This window comes from Rousettus aegyptiacus, unplaced genomic scaffold (genome assembly GCF_014176215.1).
Source record: "Rousettus aegyptiacus isolate mRouAeg1 unplaced genomic scaffold, mRouAeg1.p scaffold_m13_p_3, whole genome shotgun sequence".
Lineage (NCBI taxonomy): Eukaryota > Metazoa > Chordata > Mammalia > Chiroptera > Pteropodidae > Rousettus > Rousettus aegyptiacus.
Window position 1 is genome coordinate 134720812 of NW_023416306.1, and position 24661 is coordinate 134745472.

Sequence of the window (24661 nt, forward strand, 5' to 3'; positions counted from 1 at the left end):
TGAAAACTTTTTGTAATTTCTTATTTATTCTTTGAAGGATTAAGAATAAAATTCTTTAATTTAGCTGACCAAACTAAGTAAATTATTGTTTGGATACTAATAACAGGCTGAGTAGGCACTGGGCCGAATTACATAATATCCTTATTCGTGGGAGGTAATATGTACAATTTCTAATAGGTTTCCATTACCAATATGGTTCATAATAATTAAGAGAGATGCCGTACCTTCATTACTCATATTCATTGATAGTGAACAAGATATAGTCTGTATAGATGGAGCTTATTGTTTGGTAGAGAATAGGTAAACTAAACTGGGCCTCCCTAACATGTAGAATAAGGGCTGTATAAGGTTAAACTGGGAAGCACATAAGAGTGTAAATGTACTGATGTTGGGGGTAGCCTAAGGAAGGTATTCCAAAGGTGATGACATCTATGTTGAGCCCTGATGAGTTGAAGTTAACTAGAAAAATTTTGGGATGGGAGAGGGGAGGAGTGTCACTTGCTGAAAGAATACCATGTATATAATAGTTCTGGAGCATGGAGAGCTGGTTAAGGGGTTTAGTGGCTATGGCTGAGACTGGACCATGAAGTATATCTTAGGCCATGCTAAGAAGTTTGGCCTTTATTCTGAGTGCAGTCAGTAATCATGAAAGTATTAAGTAGTGACAGGATTAGGCATATATTTCATAAAGCTTGCTAGTGTGAAGAATGACATGGATAGGATACTACTGGAGATAGGGAGAATAGTTGACTCTCTTGTAGACATCTAGGGAAGAGATCATGATAGTCTGAATTAAAGTGGTAGGGGCATTTTAAAGTGGTAGGATTGACATGACTAGATGTGAGTAAAAGAGAAGTTTCTGGCTTGAATAACTGGTGAGGTGGATGGAAGGTTTGTGAGCAATTTGATGTTAGGTTTAGATATGTTTAGATATGTTCAGGGACATAGAAGTGTTTACAGAAGTGTATTTGTAATTCGGAAGACAAAGGCTGGAAATAAAGATTTGGGAATTTTTAACTTAGAAATGGCATTTTGAAGCCATTAGTTGCGTGAGGTCACCCAGCAAGACTGGGCTGAATGAAAATAGAGTCAGGAATCCTGGGGAACTCTCACAAGGCCTGGAATAAAACTATGTTTTAAAACTTTAAAAATCTTTAATGGACTGTTTTAATGTTTTAAGAGTTGTCCTTTCCTTACAATTCGATATAATGAACTCCTTTAAATTATGCAATTACAGATGTCTTTTACTATCTAAATCTGTTTGGTTCGTAAGTTCAGTTTGCAAGAATTCAGTAGTTCAGAGTATTTTGAAAATATATGTAGGATTGCTAGTGGAAAATTCTTTCAGAAGTTTGAGAAAACAAGTGAAGATTAATCATCATCTACATAAGATTTTAATTGTATGCAGTAAGATGTCAGTGTTAATTTGACATTTAGTAAAGGTAGTTCACATGTTTAGAGTATTAATTTTAGGGTGACCACATAATTTATCATCTAAAGTGAGACACTTAAGAGTGGAAGGGGGTGCTTTTTATAATTTTACTAGAACAACAGGCATAAAATGGAACTCCTGGAAAACTTGAAGATCTTGTAGTTTTTTCTAGAATTATTCTTTTGTGAAGCACTAAGAAATGAGATAGTAGACTAAACAATGATAATAATAAGGAAGGGTTTTATGGCCAACTAAATTTGCAAAGTGTTAGATATAAAGTTAACATTTCTTTCTGCTGGACATCTTGGAATCTTTAATGTGTCAATATGATTTGAGAAGGGGGGGCATAGTGGGAAATTATAGAATTTTGACTTTCCTGAACTTGTTTTGCATAGAACCCTATTTCTCCGAATATCTATTAACATTATGAACCTAGTTTGGAAAATGCTGATTGAGAGTATCCTATTATTTATATCAAAACTCTTTAATATGAAGCCCAGTCAGATTGCTTCTTAGTTGTCAGTTTTATTTTGGGATTTTGATAGTGATGTCTAGGCAGCTAACTATATTGAAAAAAGTAAAATTTACAAGTTTAAAAAAGATGATCTTAATTACATTTTCCTGAAAAACATTGCAGTTTTGTTATTGGGGAACTTTGAGAATTGAATACTAATTTTTTGAACAGATTTTTAAAAGACCTTTTCTTTGTTATTTCGTCCAAACTAGGCAATATGCTTATATTTGTTTCTTCCTTCTTAGCATTTTAGACTTAGAATGCAGTGAAAAGGTTTTAAGTTTCTACTTATTCTTTTTGATTGATTATGATAAGCTCATATTTTATTTCACTTTCTAATGGCAACAAAAGCTAAAAACACTCTTTTAGCATAACCATAGTACATTTTTTTTCTTTTGTTGGTTAGTTTATAAATTATCCTTTAGATTTAACAGCAAAACATTTTTTTCCTATTTCTGTGCTTTAAAAAAATGTTTTATTTTTCTTGTCAGTAACTTTAGCATTGGTTTTTGTTACTGTTAATATTCTAGATTTGTTAAAAAGAATGCTGTTACAGTTTTTGGTGTCAGGTTTGCGACTAACTCATTTTCCTTTTCCTTCATAAATTTCAGAAAGAGTGTGTAGTATGTTTTCATGGTCCTCACCTTGAAATGTATTTTCATACACAGTAATGGAATTTTTTCTAAAGAGAATAAGAGCATTTTCTTAAACTTGCTTTCACTACTGTAAAATCTTTGCATGTAAATAATAATCATCTTTCTGAAGATAATGATCTGGGTAAGTTTTATAGTAGGTTAGCAGTTTTACTTTATGTAGAATAGAAGGTTATATTTTTGTGTGTGAGGTTTCTCCTGTTTACAACTAGTAGAATAATTGGGTGAAAGTGTTCTGTGTAGAAGATGAAGGAGTTTTATCATTAATAGGTTTCTGATGGGATTTTAAGGAATATTTAGGCAAGCTGTGATTGCAAGACTTGAACAACTTTTTCATGTAACCTATTTTTTTTCTTTTTAACATTTTTCTGTAGTGTGTGAAGAATCATTCCCAGGGCTTTAGAACATTTGTGTACATCTTTTTCTAAACTTGTTTTTCCTCTGAAATCTACAAATCAAGACTGAAGTGTGATAACCTTAATTATTTTTCTTGTGCACTCCAGACAGTATTTATCAATCACCTTAAGATTGAGGAATCCTGAGGAAAAAGTTATCTGAATCCTAAGTAGTTGAATAATCTTATTTGTAGTTTTAAATTTCATTGTTATCTGGAGGGAATTCTCTTATGATGTTCCACAGGACTGTATAGTCTTTACCCTATTATATCTCAAGTTTTAAGGATGACCTGTATGAATGTTTAAGAGATAAATTTCTCAGATTCTATAGATGGCACAAAACCATAAAGAAATGTTAGATGACAGAATCAAGGGGAATTAGTTGGTCGTCATCATCTCTTGGATATTTACTAGGTGTCATGTACTATACTTAGTGTAGGTGATACAGAGATAAGTGCATGTCCTTGGAAAGCTCAAAGTCTAGAGGGAGGACATAGATTAGAAAATCAACGATTTATAACACTGTGTGACAACTGCTGTAACCTTCAAAAGGGTTATGAAAAGTTAAAATGAACTGAAAAAAAATGCAATAAAGATTTAACAGCACTAAATATAAGGTTCTACTTTTAAATTTAAAAAGTTTATATTAGAAGATGAGGAGATTTAACCTAATAGCAGTTCATGTGAAAAAAAAATTGAATAAATGTTTTAGTTAACTTCAGGCTTATTATGAACAATGTATGATGTGGATGCTAGTCTCTCTTCCTGCTGAAACAAAAGCAAAATACATACCACATCCTTCCCCTTGCCCAAATAAAACAAACCAGTCAGCCTAAAATGCAAATGCCTTTTTAGGTTACATAGGTAGAAATACTGTTCATAGTAAGAGAGGTGGTAATATTGTTATGCTTAAGATTAGTCAGACTGCTATCTGGATTATTTTATTCACTGAGTAGAATAGACTGCAGAATGTTTAGAGAACAATGATCAAAGTGGGAAAGGGGTCTAGAAACTAGGCTAGTTGAAGGAAAAGAGCCCTCTTAACATATACTAAAAATAGACTCTGGTGCACCAATAGGACAAACTTATAGAACCATTAAGTGGAAGTTAATGGAAAATTTTAATGTGTAGACTTTCAGTAATGTAGCCTGCTATAAAATTAAGGTTTTGAACTCTTAAAAGTGTTTAAGCAGAGACTGGGAGACCAGCAATTAAGGAGGTTACAGATGGAGAATTGGACAAGATTTCTATTTTATGTTAAGATCCTATGATTCTCCTATTTCTAAAAAACATCACTTTTTTAAATTATCTAATAGTGTCTGTCATTGTTAGTACTCTGTAGCATTGTGTGGACTTGAGCATTTTGAGTCTGAGCTCCAGTACTTGCTAGCTCTGTAACCTTGAGTAGGTTACACCTGTTATTCTGAAATACTTCTCTTGATTCTTTCTAGGCTTTTCCTTAATCTTTTTCTGGGACCCAGATTGAAGGCTGCGATTTAAAGACTTTGTTTAGTTATAGAATGCATTTTTTCTCTCAATTTTTGTTTTGTTAATGTTTGTCTCTTCTTCCTTTTTGGCTTCTTTGTCTCAGAGTATTCTATTTCTTTCATTGCTTATCTTGTGTGACCCTTGGATTAGATGAGATAGTATCTCCGATTGCAACTGCAGATTTTGTTTCTTTTTGGTTGAGGAGCTGAGAAAGAGTGCTATTTTATAATTTGGTAACCTTAAAATTTCTTAAAGCTGTGCTTATTATTCTTTAATTCTAGATTTTATTTGAGAACTGAGTGGGTTTTCTTGTCTACACGAAACTTTTTTCCTCCATACAATGGGAATAGTTATGATCTGTCTCCAGGGTTCATGCGAGGAGATTTAAATAAAATAATCCTGTTTACTGTAATTTGTATGTAATTTGCAGAGTGTAAGCTTTTAACATATTAAGTTTATCATTATTTTTACTCTATCAACCCAAATAAACGACACTTAAAATTTTGATTGAAAGCATTGCTAATGTAGAAAAATTTTACTGGCTGTTTGGATTGTTTGTATTTCTTCAAATAAAAAAAGAGTAGAAGAACAAGAAGGAAAATTTCATTTAATAGTTATATCATTATAGGATTTAAACATTTTAAGAAACTGTCGAGAACCTTTATTTAATCTCTTCATTGTTCGAAGTGAGAAAACAGACCCCGAAAGATTGTGATTTAGTAAATTAGTGGCTGTCAGTACTAGAATCCAAATTTTATATACACTAATCTTATATTTTGTACATGTACATAGAACATAGTAGGTGTTATAATTATATGTGTCTGTATCTGAAGACTAGCACATCTCTGTTTGTTCACTGTTCATATATTCTATCTTTCTGCGTACTCATTTAGGACCCATGTGTTGGTCCAAAAATCATCAAACGTCTGTTTGTAGAACAGCTTTTTACTTAAATAAAAGTCATATTTTTCTACCTCTGCACAAGAAGTTTGGTGATGTGTTACATTTTTAAACTCTAAATTTTAAAATTAAGGTTAACTGTTTTTTTTTTTAGAAAAATTTTATCCAAATTTTAAAATGTTCTTAGTTGGGTTAGCATTCAAATAATCATTTAAAAGGAGCCTTTTGAAGGATATATCCACATGTTTCATCACATGTGATTGTACATAAATGGAGATGATGTTTAAATTATCAAAAATTGAAGCCATGGGACACCATTTCATCAGTGTTAAGTTTATTTATACTTTGTGTGAAGGAGAATGGGACCTCCATATTTTGTCATGTGGGAGCTAAATGCATCCAGTAGGATGGAATAGACCAGGAGAGGAGGAAGACGATCAGTCAGAGGAGTAGGAATTACAGGTCATTTTTCAGTCATCTTACATTAAGAAAAAATAAGAAATTGGGTGGAACAAGATTACGGAGAACTACATAGCCAGCCTAATTTGCTGCTTTAGTAGAAACTGTATAACTAGGTTTTCTGGTTGAACTGAGCATTGTTGACAAATTGCTGATCTAACAACTGCTTATTAACTATTTAAATTAGAGGGGATTAGAAATAATCCAGAAGCCAGTTTCATTGAATGAAGAAAATAATGAATAAAATACTTTTGTTGTACGGTAGTTCAGGCTGTGCTGTATGCAATTATAGAATTTTTGATGATGATATTTTTGCTTTTGTGGATAGAAAGAAAAAGTATAAATCAAACATGATGACATTGTTAAATGCCTATTTTGCTATTTTGTCTATCTTTAGAATTCATTTTGGTTTACAGTTGATTATAAATTGATATACCAGATAAAGATTCAGAGTATAGAGTCTGCTTGATGACTAATCCTTTAAACCACAGCAGTGGGATATGTGAATGAGAGTAATTATGTTGTTTAACAGGAAGTATCTAATTCTTATTCACAATTTAGATATGACCTTTAATGATGTAAGATCATAGCTAATGAGACAATAAAACCTGCACTTTCTATTTAATCGCAAAAGGCACTCTGTCTACTATACTTGTTGATATTACTTGAATATTGACTTGTATTTATCTCAGAATAAGGTTTCTGCTTATGTAGTTGGAATAGTGTTCTTGTGTATATGTGTGTGTCTATGTGTAAAATTTTACATTCTAAAAAGGAGCCTATGTGAAGTGTCTTCTTATTAAATCGTGAGCACCTTCCCCTTCTCTCTCCCCATTCCCTTACTTTGTCTTGAGAACACTGGAAGCCAACCTCATACTGCCAAAGGAGATTGGAGGATTCCTCTCTGTCAAAAGTGATTAGACAAAAGGGAAAAAAAGGGAATCCTCAAAATAGCTTGATTATTCTAAAATGAAATACCCCGATCTGCTCTGTGAGATCTTCTGATCATCTTTTTAATGTCCTACTCTCAGATACAAATGTACAACTGAGGATTCTCTCTTATTTGAGGAAAATGTCAAGCATAAAAGGCAGAGACCAAAGCACATAGCAAAAAAAAAGAACCCAGGGATACAGAGACAGTGCAGGGAGCAGAAGAAAACAACAGCATCAAACACCGAATTTATTTATATCCCCAGCGAGAAAAGAAGATACTGCATTCATGGAAAATAAAAACAAGACATAGAGGAAAGAGAAAAGAAACAGAAATATGCAACAAACAGAGAAGAGTTCATGGAAATTACAAATTTTAAAGAAGAGTTAGAAGATAAAGTTGAAGAGATGTCCCAGAAAACAGCTAAAAGACAAGAGATATAAAATGCAAGAGGAAAAAGAAAATAGAGTAAAGGAAAATGGAGAAGCAATCTAAGAATACCAGTATCTAAAATATAGGTGGTTCCCGACTTAGGATGATTTAGCTTATGATTTTTTTTTTTTTTTGACTTTATGATGGTGTCAAAGGCATATACACATTGATCTTTTCCCAGGCTAGTGATATGTGGTTAAGATACTTTATTATGATCCTGGGTGGCAGGAGTTAGCTACAGCTCCCAATCAGACCTGAGATCATGAGGGTTAACAATCAATACTCTTCAGTGTACTGTGTTGTCAGCCTTTTTTGATAATGTGTTCTGAGCATGTTAAAGGTAGGATAGGTGTAGCTATGATGTCCAGTAAGTTCAATGTATTAAATGCATTTTTGACTTACAATATTTTCAGTTTATGATGGGTTTATCAGGAAGATAAGTGACATCTGTAATAGGGATAGGAGAAAGGGTAGAAGAAAGTCTAAGGAAGATTATTGTAAGAAAACGTCCCAGAACTGAAGGACACGCATCTCTAAATCTAAAAGACCCAGCAAACAATTGAAAAACAAAAACAAAAAAATTAACCCAACCCAAAGACATACTGTGCAATTTCAGAGCACATAAAGAGAAGTTTCTGTAAGTTTCCTGAGAGGGATATACAGGTAACCATGAAGGACTAGGGACCAGAATGATGCCAGCCTTCTTAACAGCAACACTAGAAGCCAGAAGACAATGAGGAAAGGCCTTCAGAATTCAGACAGAACATGTTATTCTGTCAAGCATTATAAACCGAGTCAATTTCAGTTAAGTATGGGTAAGTGAAGATATTTTTAAACAATGTAGGACATAAAACAAATGTACCTCCCATGAGCCATTTTCAGGAAGATATTGGTAGAAATACCCTACTAAAAAAAAAATCAATGAAGAGGAAGAAGTGAGATCAAAGAAAAAGGGGATTATTATGGAAGAGAGGCAAGGGAATTCCCAAGATAAATTAAAGGGAAGTTCTATGACCATAGTTGTGTACCAGGCCTAGAGAACAAGCAGTCCAAGTTGGAACCTGATGGAGGGGTACAGGAGGAATATTTTTAAGAAAGAAAGTTACCTGATGTATTTTGAATATGTTAAGAGGAAAGACATTTTTAGCAAGAATTTGTAGATGAATTAGAGAACTGAGGAAATGCAAAAATGGTGCAGTTATTAACTGTAAGGAAAGTAAGGTTATACAAATAAGGAAGAGTAATGATGATATACTTCTGTCTCAGCTGTGAATATTTACAGCACCGACAATTGATTCAGCCAAAATTTATGAGTGGAAAATGGGGATAAAGGAGATGTAACAGAGCTGAACCATTATTAGGAAGTCAGTTTATTCCTGTAACACTCTCACCATAGAAAAAAATTAAAAATAGCTATGTAGACCTACTATATAGAAGAATATAGTGAAAAATGCCAGAATAAATAGCTAAAAAGACTTGAAAGTGCTTGTCTCAGGGGTGTGAAAATGGGGGTGGGGTAGGGGACGTCTGTTTTTCTTGTAAAACTATTTGACTTTTTAAACCACATGTCTGTCTGGTTTTTAAAATTAATTTTAAAAAGATACCTCTCACAAAACACTTTTTCTACAGAACATATACACCTCTCAGGCATTCTTAATTCCCTGAGATTCTGAGAACTATATCATGTGGGGATGTAGAGTCAGCAGAATGCTGTCGGAGTAGGTAATGATTTTTAGTAGTAGCAGTGGTTGATGTTATCCTTACTTATAAATATTCATTTTGTTGTAGTGCTAACAAATGGACATTTTAAACACATGTCAGGTTAAAATATATTACATTTCAACATCTGAGATGTTTAATTTTCCTGTGTGTTGTCAACACTTTACATTGTGTATTGACTGCTCCATGATTCTCTGAAGCTTTGTATTTGAGGGATGCTTCAGATGTTTGTGTTTTCTGCCCCACTTTTATTTAGCTTTTAAAGATACTGCATGTTTATTACAGTCCTTAAGAGTATGCAACAACTGCTTCAGTAATAGCAATAGGTAGCACCTCATCTTTTATTATATCCGACTATAAGGTGCAATGGTTAATTGGAATCTAGATGCATTCTTTTCTTAACCACCAGTTTTTTAAAAGCCAAAATGTTGAAGCTTGAAATGGAGATCGAATGTTAAATAAATTAATCTTGTGAAAGATTTTTCTGTTTCCTAATTAAAAGGCACATGGTTTGTATCATTGTGTAAAAGCACAAGATTTGCAGTAGAACTAGTTTTGCAACGTTCAACAAATTTCTTAACCTTCCTGGGCCTTAGCTTTTCCATTTCTAAAATGAGCACAATACCTACCTCAAAATTGTGGTGATTAATTGTGTATCCTGTAAAACAAAAACTATACCTACGTCATTAACTTTTTTTGACCATCGAGCAAGAGATTTTATTTTATGTGAATTGTCAACGTGTTCTTCCATAAAAATAGAGTAATAATACATTTCTGCTGCATTTAAATCCTTATATACCTATAGAATAAGGGCAAAGCTGTCACCAATGAAGAGTTTATGGTAATCACTGAATTTCAGTTTTTGTTTGTATTTGACTTAGGAGAATGGAGATGAATTGAAATGGAAAGACATTCTTCTCTTTCTAAAATTTATAGTTTTCTCTGTAAAATGAAGTACGTTTGACCAATGCCAGCTAAAATTTATTTTTAACCTATAATCTTTGAAATATAATTCTATTTCTCTAAAAGCAGAAGCTTATTTCTTAATATATTGTTTTTCTGTTGAAGTTCCTGTTCCATTTAAAATAAGTAATAAAAATCTTTATTTTGCACTCTGAGGACATTTGGATAGTAGGGAGGAATATCTTGCTGACATAGTAATTAGTAATCTCTGATAACATTATTTAAAAAAAACAAACTTACAGGATTTTGGGGTAGACTTTGTTTTGAAATCTACCCCAAATCTATTATATCATTGCATGCCTCCTAGAGAAGAACATAACAGTTTGAGAGTTAATTAGCATTTATGTTATAGTTACATGTATAACTTATCTCTGTCCTTTCATTCCCACCCTTTTTTCGGGTATGACTTTCTTATCTGCTGAGTCTGTCTGTCTCTCTCCCACTCCCTCCCTTCAGGCATTTGAAGAGTTTCTGGCTGTTGTCAGGCCCTAGTGTTAGATGCTGAAGGTAACTTAGCCTTGTGCCCTAGAGCAGAGGTTCCCAACCCACTGGCAGGAACTGGGCCACACAGCAGGAGGTAAGAAGCTAGTAAGCAAAGCTTTATCTGAATTTGCAGTCGCTCCCCAGCACTAGCATTACCACCTCAGCTCCACCTCATATCATCAGGCATTAGATTCTCATAGAAGCACTAGTCCCTGGTGCCAAAAAGGTTGGGGACCGCTGCCCTAGAGCACCTCAGTCTGGTAATGGAATAACTTGTATTAACCGAAAATTACAATATAACAAGATAAATACTAAAATAAAGATAGAAAAAATGGTTAGCAAAAGTAGTGGAGAGAGTCATTTGTATTGCTAGGCCTAATGGGCAAAAGTTGGACTTTGTGGAAACAAAGCATTTCCCAGGCCAGAGAAGAAGAAGGGCTCATATTTCTTCGATTAGACAGCTATACTGCATTTAAAGCTCTTTATACATTTTTTTCCTCACTATTTTTTTCCCCCTTTATTGTTTTGCAATCTGCAAAGAACTTCTAGAGGATTGGCTGGGAGAGGGTGTCATCTCAGGGAGTCGTAGGGAATTGGGGAAGGCAATTTCATTTTTATGTTATTTGGTATGAGGTGAAGGGATAAAACAGTTGGGGAAATAACAAATGGTAAGCTTACGTGTGTCTGCTATCCAAACATCTCCCTGTCAGTGGTGGTAAAGTCAGGAAACTGCTGTTGATCTATGCTCTTGGGTAAGCCATTTCTTCTCTATGAATTCCATTTTCCTCCACTTTAAAATAAGAGGCTTGATATAGATGGACATTCCCTGTTGGTAGTCTCTTAGTAGTTGGGAGGAAAAGGATAAACTGACCAAATAAGTTTGGGAACACAGAGTTAAACAAAATTGAATAGATTTCTTTACTACAGCCTTACATATTATGGCATGTGGATTGAATTCCTGGACTTTTAGCCTGGCCTTGCCAGTGGAGTGAGTCAGTATGTTTCTTTCACTGTCCTTTTCCTAATGATTTAGTGGAATGAGCATGGGCTTTAGAATCATACATATCTGTGGCCTTCGGTAAGTTATGGAAACCTTCTTAACTAGTTTCTTCATAATAAAACAAGGACAATACCTAGTGGAGTTGTAAGGATTTAGTGACAATATATCACATGTATTTTGCATGTAATGGGTCAAAAAAGGTATAGTTTAAATCCTACAAATTCCAGAGTTAGTGTAGAATACAATACTTCATATTTATATCCTGCATACACTGGTATTTGAGGTGGGCTGTTTATGTGTTTCATATATTCTTATATAATTTACCCCCAAGAAAACAAATGTTCTTGAGGGCTCATTATTATCTTTTGCCATCCACATAGCACTCAGCATTCTCCTGGAGACTCAAGTAAGTGCTTGATAAATACCCGACAGTTTCATCAAAACAATGGAATGAGGTGAGATGTGGTTATCTTACATCTTTCATAATCCTGAGCAGAAGTCAGCGAATTTATGAATATTAATTTTCTTTGGTTAAATGCTTAAACTTTAAGTTTGAAATAACTAGAATTGACTGTAAATAGTCTTTTAAGCAAACAGTAAGAAAAAATTGTTATTTATGATTGTAAATTATATTATTGGAATACTAATGTTTTACATTTTGTTTTGTCTCTAAGCAAATGGTTATGAGCCTTAGAGTTTCTGAACTACAAGTACTGTTGGGCTACGCCGGGAGAAACAAGCACGGACGTAAACACGAACTTCTCACAAAAGCCCTGCATTTGCTAAAGGCTGGCTGCAGTCCTGCTGTACAAATGAAAATTAAAGAACTCTATAGGCGGAGGTTCCCCCAGAAAATCATGACGCCCGCGGACTTATCCATCCCCAACGTCCATTCAGGTCCTATGCCAGCAACTTTGTCTCCATCTACCATTCCACAACTCACTTATGATGGTCACCCTGCATCATCACCGTTACTCCCTGTTTCTCTTCTGGGACCTAAACATGAACTGGAACTCCCACATCTTACATCAGCTCTTCACCCAGTCCATCCGGATATAAAACTTCAAAAATTACCATTTTATGATTTACTGGATGAACTGATAAAACCCACCAGTCTAGGTAAGAATATTCTATAATGGTTATTTGGTTAATTTGGGGAGATTCATTTTCATTTTAGAGTTTTAATTTGATCCAGTTTATTATTCATAAGGAAATTTACATTTGGTAATAGCATCTGGATGATAATAATATTTCAATTTTAGACAGAATCAGATATATTAAAAGCTATCTTTTAGACAAAAAGGTATAGTCAACTTTCTAGTGGCAGTTGCTCACACAGCAAATATTAAAAAATTTCTAAGAAGACATACTTTTATACTTTAATATTTTAGATTGCTGATTAATGTTTTACAATAATCCTTACAAATTAAAAAATTAAAACCTAGTAATTATTACCAGCCTCTGAATTCAGTTCTTAATTTCCAGGTGTTGATGACATCTAAAATAAACGATCAACTAGTTTTGGTTATGTAAATGAGTCAGTGGTTTTAATTATTATAAAAGGATATTTGAGCTTTGATGTGTAGTATTTCAGTTTCATGCCACTTTTTAAAGTGGATATGTGTGCTTTGCAGGTGCACACATGATGATGATTATATAATATGAATATTTGAAATTTCATTTACTGTGTTTTCCCATCATTTGGATTAATGTCGAGCATATTAATAGAATTTAATGTTTTAATCAACTTGTAATTTTAATTGCTATAATGCAACCGTACTTTAATTAATTAAAAATTAAAATGGCCCTATTGTGATCTCTCATGCTTTTGGTATAATTTATTTAAAATATCAGAATAGCAGACACTGGTTTGTTGTTATAAATCAGTGGTTGGCAAACTGTAGCCAGCAAGGCAGATCTGGCCTGTAGCCTGTTTTTTGTGAATCTGGGCTAATTTTTAAAAAATGTGCGTTTGTTTCTACACACACAAATACATGTATACATAAAATATTCCTAAAGGGTTGTAAAAGAAAACAAAAAAAAAGAATATGCAAAAGAGACTACATATGTCTGCAAAACCGAAAATATTTACTGTGTGGCCTTTACAGAAAAACTTTGCCAACCTCTGTTACAAATAAGTAGATATTTCAGTTTGGGAGATTGTTGAATATTGAATTTCGAGAACATTTACTAAAATCATTTGAACTGGGAAATGTTTGTTATTAATTATATTTTATAGAATTTACATAAATAAATTAAAACTTAGGAGTCATTTTCAAACAACTTGAATTTTATATCACATTATTTTATTTTTAAAATAGCCATAAAATATAACACTTGTTGAGAACCCGCTTATGCTTATGAAACTTACACATGCTATTCTAAAAAATGTCCCTTCCTCATTAGCAGTTTAGTGCTTATGCATGTTTGTGGTGACTTTATAGAACACAAGTAGTAAAAATCAACTATACATCTAAAGTATAATTTGATTCGAATAACCGGTTTTCAGGAATCAATTCATTGTGATATACACACAACATGAATGGGTGGTATAGAATTGCTTGGTGGTTTGTAAATTTCTAATTTCTTATTGTTATCATAGAATTAAAATAAAGCAAACATTTCGGTTATGCATAAAAAGGTTTTACCAAAAAGTAAATATTTGGCATAAGGGAATGCTCAGTGAATCTGAAAAAGATTTATTGAGAAAAGATTCTGAGTAATCTGCAGAGTTTAGGATGAATTTTAAGCTTCTTTTTTATTAAAAAAAAATCTATAAATTTTTTTAATGTTATTAAAAGGTTATCTCTGTACTTCATTAATTGAAGTGACTACTTCATCACTTTAGAATTCAGTTTTCTAAAGGATTATTTTTTCCAGCAGATTATTTATTTTAAATCTAGTAAAACTATTTTCTAAAAATAATTAAATAACTTCTAGCATTCTCTGTTTCTAAAACATACATTTAAAATCATTACAAGCTCTTAAGAGTTTAGTTTTGACTTATAGCTAGCTATTTCATTGCAGTTATCACTTGAGTCCAGAATGTGACAGGTAAATTTAAATTTTCATTCCCCCCCACCTTTGTTTTTAGCCTTTAAGCCCTGGATTTAAACAGATTTTGAGATACTCTGATGTAAACTGAATGTTTTAATGCATGATTCATGTTTCTAAAAACTTTGTTTTGTTATCTCCCATTTTATTAGATAATTCTTATCCATTCTTATTATCAATTTATTATTATTTCTTTAACAGTAAGTAATTTTAAGATCTGTTCATTTTGGAACCACATATTAAAGAGCATTCTTTTCATTGTCTATAGTTAACTAGGAGAATTGGGAGATGAAATAAAGGTGGTTGGAAAGTAAAATGCTTCATTTATTGTGTATTTTTGCCTGTCGACATTAAAATCCTGTTTGTTCTGTGAGGCCCATTTCAAATGTTTTTTAAAACCTTCTCCATTAATCTTTCTAAGATTCCCCACTTACATATGTCTATTCCTTCTTCCTTCCAGAGTTCATTTCACTTTCTTGTGTGCCCTTCTAAATTTTTTTTTTATTAATTTCTCAAAATGGTAAGGGCTCTTCTTATTCATTCGTATATTCCCATAGCTAGCTATAAACCCATTACATGGTAGTAAATATATATTAGTTCTTCAATTCATTTAAATACAGTAGGTCATCTTTTACTTTAATTTCAGTGAATTTTAACCATTTTACCATCCAAACACAACTGAGGCATACCATAAACAGTGGCTTATGACAGAAATGAGAAATAGAATAGGGATAAAAGGGGTAATATCCTGCCCTTTATTTTTCCCATCCCCACTCTGATTTCTATAGTTAATCGATAACTTGAGTATTTAATATACTCTATTAAAATTTTTTTCCTAATTCAAAGATATCACATCTTTAATGTAGAATCCATTGACACTACTTAATTTAGAGATAAGTTTTAAAAATATTCTTGTTGTGTTCTAGTCAATCATTGTGTTTGTGTGTTTATTTCTGCATTAATGAAGAGGAGAGCCTCAAATACTAACTGATATAACCCAGCAGAATTAGCCACATGTATTATAGATCCATAACATAAAGAGGCACAGAAAAATTTAATATTCATGATGTATTGAGCACCATGTGTTAGGGTGTACTTTTAAATACCTTATTTGCATAGTGTGCCACTATTGGTGTTATTGAGCTATGAAATTTACAAAATTATGAAAGTCAAAAGGACAAATGATTTTGGATTAAAATATTTTGTTTTGCCCATTCAGAGGCAAGATAGTTCCCCTCAGTCCTTTAATATTCTTTTTAGAATAATAAAATTGCTTATAATATTATTGTTTATATTTACTATTTAAGTTGGCCTATGTTAGAGCATAATGGTAAAAACAAAATATGTTCATAGGGACTGAAGGAATAATTCTTTAGGATGAAGTATTTGATTTGATTCAGGATTGAATAAACAAATCCATTAATACTCCGTTTTATATTTGCTACTAATTTACTTATTTTATCTTTGATTCAGGTAAATTTTCAAAGAGAAATACATTTTTTAACATAGTACCTTTAGATATTGGTAATAGTTTTAATAATTTCAAAGGCTAACATGTAGAGAGCAGACAACTTTGCATTCATTTGGAGTAGTCATGTGAAAGTTTGGTGAATCATCTCAAGGTTTACTTTATATCAAATTTAAACCAAATTACATCTTCCTTTTCAGGTTTTTAAAAATCTTAGGCAATACATCTGAATTAAGTTCACACCATGTATCCATGGATTAGTTTTCTCATAGATTGGTACGAGCAGTAATAATTGTTGACATAGAGTGTTATTTCTAGTATTCTAAATACAGTGTTCTTCTAGTTGATTGCTGAAGGATACAATTGGAACCAGTAGTTAATTGATAAGAGTGATGAATGATAAAAATAATACATAATAACTTAAACATCTTTAATGTAAAACATGTTAATGTATATTTACTTGCCAATCTTTTGATGCAGGTGAAGGCCTTTCCTTTGAGATTACTTATTTCTTGATTTTAGATTCTTTAAAGCAGAGAGAGTTAAAGACTTTTGTGAGCAATTTGAGTCCAGAATCTGTTAGTCACTTAATTCCACTGTATTTTTTAAAGCAACTTGCTTTTATTGGGTCTTTGCAGAGCATTCAACTTAGTTTTCATAAAAACAGCAATTCTTTCTTTTTGTGCTTACAGTTCATTGATTTTGTAACAGTTAAGTTTGATAATTACAAATGGGACTGTCATAAACAGGTTTGAGAATGAACACCTCTGGTTCAAGTGGTGTGAGCAGAAATGCACCAGAGTTCTAGAGAGTGATCTACTGGCACAAGCAGTGAAATTTGCTAGAGCATCAGTCAGGATATTCTGTAGAGGCAGTGGAGAACATCAGTTGATCAGCTTAAGAGGGTTTCTACTGATTTTCTTTTGCACTGTTCTTAACTCTCCAAAGACAATGAAATTAGTTTATTTGTTCTCTTGCCTGAGAATAAGTGGTTTCTTCTCTGGAGGAACAATGTGATCATAATTTTTATGTTTTTCTTTTTTTTTTTTTTTTAAGAAACCTACTTTTAGCTCTCTGTCACCTTTTTGGGTAGATTATAAAGGGGGAAGGATTGGGAGAATTAGAGAAGTAAGCAAATTTAATAGTTTTATGTAGTCTTAAAACTCATTACAGCTTAATCTTTTTCTCATTGAGGACATTAACAGTAAATAACGAGGATAAAATGAAACAGTTCATAGGCATCTTCTCTTAAATTTATTTTTTTACTAAAAATTATCACAAAAAATTAGAAATTATCTGTGAAGATGATCTCTTCTTTTCCTCCTAATTCTAAATGTGTCCTAATATTTTTTTGGAAAGTGTTTGGATGCTACAGACTGAAGAATCTAAAACACTGAGACATATTTTAATCACATGGATGCCATTTTTCAATTTGCAATTAAACAAGTCACTTGTTTTATCTTTTTTTTTTTAAGTCTTGGTAGGTGGCTTCTATTTAAGTTTAATGTTTGTCAAACAGGGTTTTTTTTTTCCATAAAACACAACGAATAACTGTTGTCTGGGTCACGTTTAATATTTGGATTCCCAAGCTCTGTTACAGGTAGTTCTAACTTGATGTGGGACAGTATACCAATAAATATTTCCTAGGGAATATTTACCAACTACCTAGTTGTACTGGATTTATAGTCTCAGTATTTAGAAAGCTAGGTTGGTTGCTTTGTCTATTAATAAAATAAAATATATCTATGTATAAAATTAAAATTATTTTAGGCTTGGAAGATGTGTAAAAATTTATAGGAGGGCTTTCAGTTTATATATAGAAATAAAACTTGGGTTTTACCTTAGCAAAAAAAAAGTGTAGTTGCTTTAGCACTCCTAAATAGTTAAAATGATCCATCTTTTGTGCAGTGCAGGTGAGGCTTCTGCTACATCTTAATAACATTGGTTACCAATGTTTTCTGCCAAGGGCTCCTCTGGCATTGGATTATGTTTCAGTTTCCTTTTCTCATTTTTTACAATTTAATTTGCCTTCCTCCACATGCTTAATCGCCAGTGCTTGGAGATCAGGTGGTGCTAATTCAAGGACACAAGCTCTGATAAATATTAGAGAGGGCATTCAAAGGTTTTATGATTCACTCTGCTCTGCTTTTAGAAAATTTGCCTTCTAACAATTCAACACAAACTATGCTTTTCTGTACTTGAATTTTGGAAAGTCAAAAGCACTAATATTTTCCGTAGGTGGGTTTCTTTCCTAGAAACATTTTTTTTTCTAATTTGGTAGCACTGGTTTCTGACTTTTAAAATAAAAACTAAGGTATACCTTCTAAATCTACACTCCTTTGTAGATAAAATTCTTTTTATCTGGTAAATTTAATAATTTTACTACTGTTTATATTTAGTGGCCCAGCAGCCTAAAGGAAAAGGAATCTAGTGTGTTTTTAATAAATGGGTGCCTGTATTCTTGTTATCTTGGGAACTTAAGAATGATAGACATTTTGGTTGGAAAGGAATCTTAACAATCAGAATCAGTAAAGAACCCCTCTGTATAATTGTGAATATGAAATTAAAATATTTTAATTGTGAGGTTAATAAGCCAGCCATTTAGGTTCAGAAGTAAGTACAATTTAACGAAGAAATCCAACATATAAGATTTTACTGGGATGGAATTTAAAGGTCAAATCTGTAGTATATGTAGTGTTTAAAATGCAGCATTTCAGAATTTGCCAGTGGGTTCTATACCACTTTGGCCCATTCTCCCCATCGAAATTGAGTTAGCATGCTACTTGCACACCAGCCAGCTGTTAGAGGACTTGGTTGTGGTAATCATGGAGCAGGTAGGATGGTGCCACAAAGGTAGACCCCAATTTTGGCAATTCATTTCTTTCCTTTAAGAAATTTTGTTGATAGACATATGGATGATTGGAAGGTAATTTAAGCCATTCCCTTTCTTGAGCCATACTACTTCAGTTCTGACAGTGCTTGCAGATGCCCCCAATGGCTTTGAGCAGAGATTAGTCATTCTAATTCTTTGGAACTACTGCAGCTATATTTATTAAAACAAAAAAGTAAATAAACTTCAGGTGGAGATATTGCAGTGCAAAAGAAGCTGGATGTTGAATGTAGTATTAGAATTATATCACTTTAAGGTAGATAAAAGTAAAAAGACTGAATTGCTTTTCAAAAACAAATCAGATATCACCTCTACATGTTCTCTGCAGTTCGTAGAATTTTATTTCAATGTTTACTTTAGAGCTATATTTTTTAATATTTATATAAGATTAGAGGGGAAAATCACTTATATTCATAACATTTTGTGCTTCTTTCACCACCTTGTGTGAAATTCAGATATAAAGTTAGCAATTTATATTTACATACAATTTAAGAAATCACAAAGGAAATGATAGATACAGTTGATTGCATAAATATGTTAAACCTCTATGCATCAGGGTTTCTTTTGTATCAGTTTTTTTTTAAAGCCCAAGTTTAAAAGTAAATTTGGACAGTGAAGAAGCTTGATAGGAAACAAACCGATTCATTTGAAATACAGTTTTGGAGGAGAGCTCTACAGATACTTTGGACTGCCAGAAAAAATAAACAAGTGGGTTCTAGAGCAAATTAAGCCTGAAACATTGTCAGGGACCAAAAAAAAAAAAAAAAAAAAAAAACGACAAAATGAAGCTGCCCAGCTTCGGGCACATCATGAGAAGGCAGAGTTCTTTGGAAAAGAAAATAATGCTAGGAAAAACAAAAGGCAGCAAGAAAAGAGGAAGACCAAGTATGAGACTAGCTGACTCTATAAAAGAAGTCTTAGGCATGTGTTGAGGAACTGAGCTGAGCCGTTGAAGACAGGACATTGTGGGCATCATTCTTTCATAGGGTTTCCCGGAGTCTGAGCAGACCCAATGGCATGTAACACACACATAACAGTAAATGCCAAATAGAAAAATATTTGAATCAAATATAAGCCTAAGAAAAGAATTCACAAATCAATATGGAGGAGGGTACTAAGACTCTATTAGGCAAAATATCTAAATAGGTAAGTTATTAAAGGGGAAATGAAACTGGCAAACATGAAAAGATACTTTCATTAGTTTTTAAAGAAAATTTAAAATAACGAGGTTTTAAATCTTGTCTATAGTATTAGATTTAAATAATATATATTTCTATTCAGTATCAATGACATTAAAATGTATGTTTACTGCTGGTGCTAATATAAATTATAATACATCTCTTTGGGAATACAGTTTGGCAATGTGTTACAAGAACTTAGAAAAACCTTTTGATTTATTCCACCCAAAACCTTAGAACATTCATTGCAACATCATTTCTAGTATAAGAAATAACTTAAATATCCAATAATAGAATAATAACCTGTGAAATATGTACTACGTGATAAGGCTCATTTAAAAATGATTATCATGAAGTCTTTAATTCATGAGTTGGGGAAAATACACAACAAAAAGTTATTGTGCATCTACTCTGACAGGCAGTAAGCTAGGAGCTTTATAACTGTTATTTAACCCTCCAGACAACTCTGGAAGCTTTAGACCAATAGCTTAAATTTTATGAAAGAGGTAGCTCTGACCTGAAGAAGGTAATTCATAAAACGTAAGTAAAGGGGTCAGGATTTGAACCCAAGTAATTTTGCTTCCAAAGCCAATGCTCTTCCTATTATATAGCATATTAAAAAGATTTTAAAATTGTTTAAAGTAATTTAGCAAATTTATAACATCTTTCCCTCTTAGTTGTATTTAGAAAAATCTTGATTTTTTTTCAATAGAATTCATTGGATTTACAAATGGGATCACTTTGTTGAAATTTACTTTATAGAAAATTACTGAAGGTCTTTTTATTTCATACATACATTGAAAGAAGTTTTGAGATTTTAATTTTACATGATAATCTTTATCAGTACATACTGTAAGTGAAATAGAGTTTTATTTCAACAGATCAGTTTGGACCTATATGAAATTCTGACTTGTTCATCTCTGGATTTTTTTAAAAAGCGTATTATGTTAGAATTATAGACCTTTCGTAACTCAATACCTAAATATTTTAAAGAAAAACACATTTTTTTTTCAGTCTAACTTTCTGCTAAGATTTATTCTGTTGACATGACATCTGTATGTAGTTAATGTCAAAATCTCGTTGGTGATTCTCTAATATTTAAGGGGAGCAAAACTTTTTGCCTTAAAATAATTTATTTACTAAGATATAGAGAGACCTTAAAAATAAGATGACGATTATAAGTATCCTCAAAAAAAGAAGCGAAAAAATTAAGTAAAATTTTAAGTTCTAAAATTACTTCGAAAAAAGAGAAATATAAAATGGATTTACAGAGGGTTCATTATTTTATTGTTTATTTTCTTCATTTATTCCTCTTTTGCTGATTTTTATCCTTTCCATATGGATCAAGCCACTATAAAACATTCCAAAAGGACAAACATCTTAATAAAGCATGTTTTCATTTTTATGTAAATAACCAGTGGTCTCAGAGGTAGAATTTACTCCATTCCTTCTGTCTATGAGATTTGTGATTTTCAGACAACATAAATATAAAAATAACTTATTTTTTATTTTTAAAAAGGTTATTCATTCAACTAATATTAAGTGCTTTTTGTGCCAAGCACCTTTCTAATTGCTGGGAAAGAATAAGACATTCAAGGAGTTCTAGTGGAGTGAAACATAACAGGAGTTCATCTTAGAAAACACCAGGTTAAAAAAAAAACAAAACAATAAACTAAAAAGATATAACCTAGGGATAAAAATGAAAGAGATTATATTTACCAGCGAGCATGAATTTAACATTTTTGTCTTGTGGAATGTTGAATCAGAATTACTGAGAGTACTTATTAAAAATAGAGATTTTCCACACTCTATATCTTCTGAATTGAATTTCATATTATAAGATATTATATACATCTTCTCACACGGATCACTTCATTTCTTTGAACTCCTACAGAATGTATCATAATATAATCATAAATTTTCTCCTTTCCATGAACATATAGGTCGTTTCCATTTTTTTGCTACTATACCGCTGATCATCCTTATATATGAGAATATATATTTTTGTAGTTATATATTTCTTTAAATCCAGAATAGTTTTACTAGGTCAAAGGACATGCATACTCCTAATTTGCTGTTAAATTGCATCCTCCCCCAACGAAGTTTACACTTCTACCAATATTTTTATGAGAGTACTCATTACCCACAGTTTTAGCAATAATTTAAAAATTTTATAAACTGATAAAATGAAAATGCCTTGTTTTAATATACATACCTTTGCTTACAGCTGAAGTTGCAACCCTGGTATTATTAAACATTCGTAGTCTATGAATTGCTTGTTCCTATTCCTTGCTCATTTTCTTAGTCTGTATTTTTTTTAATTGGTTTATATTTTGTATATAATGTATACTAGCCAGCCTTCTATTATATATTGTAAATATTTTATCTTGGCCTGTCACTTTTCTTGTTATGTAATTTATAATATCTTTCATTGCGTGGAAGTTGAAAACAATGAAGCTGTTATTATTTTATGGTGTTTGGATTTTTAAAACAGCTTCATTAAGATCTAATTCACATACTTTAAAATTTACCTTGTTAAAGTGTACAATTCAGTGATTTTTAGTATTTTCATGGAGTCATGTGTACATCACCACTAGTCAAAACATTTTCATCACCCCAAAAAGAAACACTGTACCGATTAGCAGTCACTCCCATTTCCCCTTCCTCCCAGCCCCTGAAAACCACTAATCCTCTTTCTGTCTCTATGGATTTGCCTTTCCTGGATATTATAGAAATGGAATCATATAATATATGGCCATTTTTAACTGGCTTCTTTCACTTAGTATATAATGTTTTCAGGGTTCATCCATGTTATAGCATACATCAGTGCTTCATTTTTGGGGGGGAGGTGAATATATATTTTTAACGGATTGTGTCTAATTTCCTTTTATGGAGTCTTTGTGGTAAAAAAAAAAATTTACCTTAATTATTTTTAAGTGTACAATTCAGTAGTGTTAAGTATATTCACATTGTTGTGTGACGACCTATAGAACTTCTGTATCTCGCAGAGGCTGAAACTTTACCCATTAAATAACTCCCCATTTCCCCCTCTTCCCCAGCCCCTGGTAACACCATTACACTTTCTTTTTCAAAGAAGTATGTCATGTGTAAGCGGAGTCATACAATATTTGTCTTTTTGTGACTGGCTGTTTCATTTAACACAGTACCCTCAAGCATTATCCATATTGTAGCATTTCCTTCTTTTCTAAGGCTGATCGATATTCCATTATATATATATATACCACATTTGGTTACACCATTCATCCGTAGATTGACATTGAGGTTGCTTCTATTTCTCAGCTATTATGATATCCTGCTTTCAGTTTTTTAGGATATATATCTAAAAGCGAGAGTGCTAGATATGTCCAATTTATTTTTAATTTTTTTTTGATGAACCGCCATACTGTTTGCAAAGCACCTGCACCATTTTAAATTCCCACTGACAGTGCATAAGAGTTCCAGCTTCTCTGCATCCTCACCACCACTAATTTTCTGGGTTTGTTTTGTTGTTGTTTGTTTGTTTGTTTGTTTTTATAGTGGCCATCCTAAAGGGTCTGAAGTATGGTTTCTTGTGGTATTTGACTTGCATTTCTGTAATGATTCATGATAAGCATTATTTTTATGTGCTTGTGGGCCATTTGTTAACTTTGGGGAAATGTATCTTCAAGTCCTTTGCCCATTTTTTTGTTACTTGGGATATATATATAGGAATCCTTTATTCTGAATATTAACCCCTGATTAGATAACCGATTTCCAGTTATTTTCTTTCATTCTATAGGTTTCTGTTGAATGTTTCCTTTGCTGCACAGAATTTTTTTTAAGTTCGGTGTTGTCTGAAGTGTCTAGTTTTGCTTTTGTTTCCTATGCTTTTGGTGTCATATCTAAGAAATCGTTGCCAAATCCAGTATCATGAAGCATCATCTACTTAGATGTTTTCTTCTAGAAGTTTTGTAGTTTCAGATCTTTAATCCATTCCGAGTTTTTGTTTATGCTGTAAGGGGAGACTCCAACTTCACTATTTTGTATGTGGATATCCAGTTTCTCCAGAGCTGTTTGTTCAAGAGACTGTTCTTTCCTCATTGCGTGGTCTTGGTACACTTGTCAAAGATTATTTGACCTTTTATGCGAGGGTTTATTTGGGGCTCTTTTCTGTTTTATTGATCTATATGTCTGTCTTTATGCCAGTACTGCCAGACTGTTTCGATTACAATAGCTTTTGTTATGTGTTTTGACATTAGGAAACGAGTCCTCTGACTTTTTTTTTTTTAAGTTCTCTTGGCTCTCCCAAGTCCCTTGAGATTCCATTTGAATTTTGAGATGATTTTGAAACTCATACTGGGATTTTATTAGGGATTGCATTGAATCTATAGATCACTTTGGTTAGTATGGACATTTTAACAATATTATTAAGCCTTCCCATCCATATTTCCATTTATTTGTATAAATTTCTTTCAGCAATGCTTTGTCATTTTCAGCGTACAAGGTTAAGTATTGCTAAGTATTTCATCCTTTTTGATGCTATAGAAAATGAGATTGTTAATTTCCTTTTCAGATTGGTCATTGTTAGTATATAGAAATTCAACTTCCCTGAATTCTAATAGTTTTTTTTGTGGCATCTCTAGAGTTTTCTACATATAAGTCATGTTGGCTATGAACAGATAATTTTACTGCCTTTCAAATTAGGATGCCTTTTATTGCTTTT

The 24661-nt window shown here is 32.4% G+C and overlaps 1 protein-coding gene across 3 annotated transcripts in view; it reads left to right on the plus strand.

Annotated features, from left to right (window-relative positions):
- The window catches only part of PIAS1 (protein inhibitor of activated STAT 1), a 99849-nt gene that overhangs the window by 14461 nt on the left and 60727 nt on the right, over window positions 1-24661 (plus strand). The window contains exons 1-2 of one of the 3 annotated variants that reach the window (XM_036218222.1): window positions 5513-8019; window positions 12044-12488. In XM_036218222.1, the coding sequence (XP_036074115.1) occupies window positions 12047-12488 (442 nt within the window). In that variant the 5' untranslated portion in view covers window positions 5513-8019; window positions 12044-12046. Of the gene's footprint in view, window positions 1-5512; window positions 8020-9939; window positions 11825-12043; window positions 12489-24661 lie in introns of those variants that run through there. The other 2 variants (XM_016140979.2, XM_016140978.2) reach the window with 2 other exon arrangements.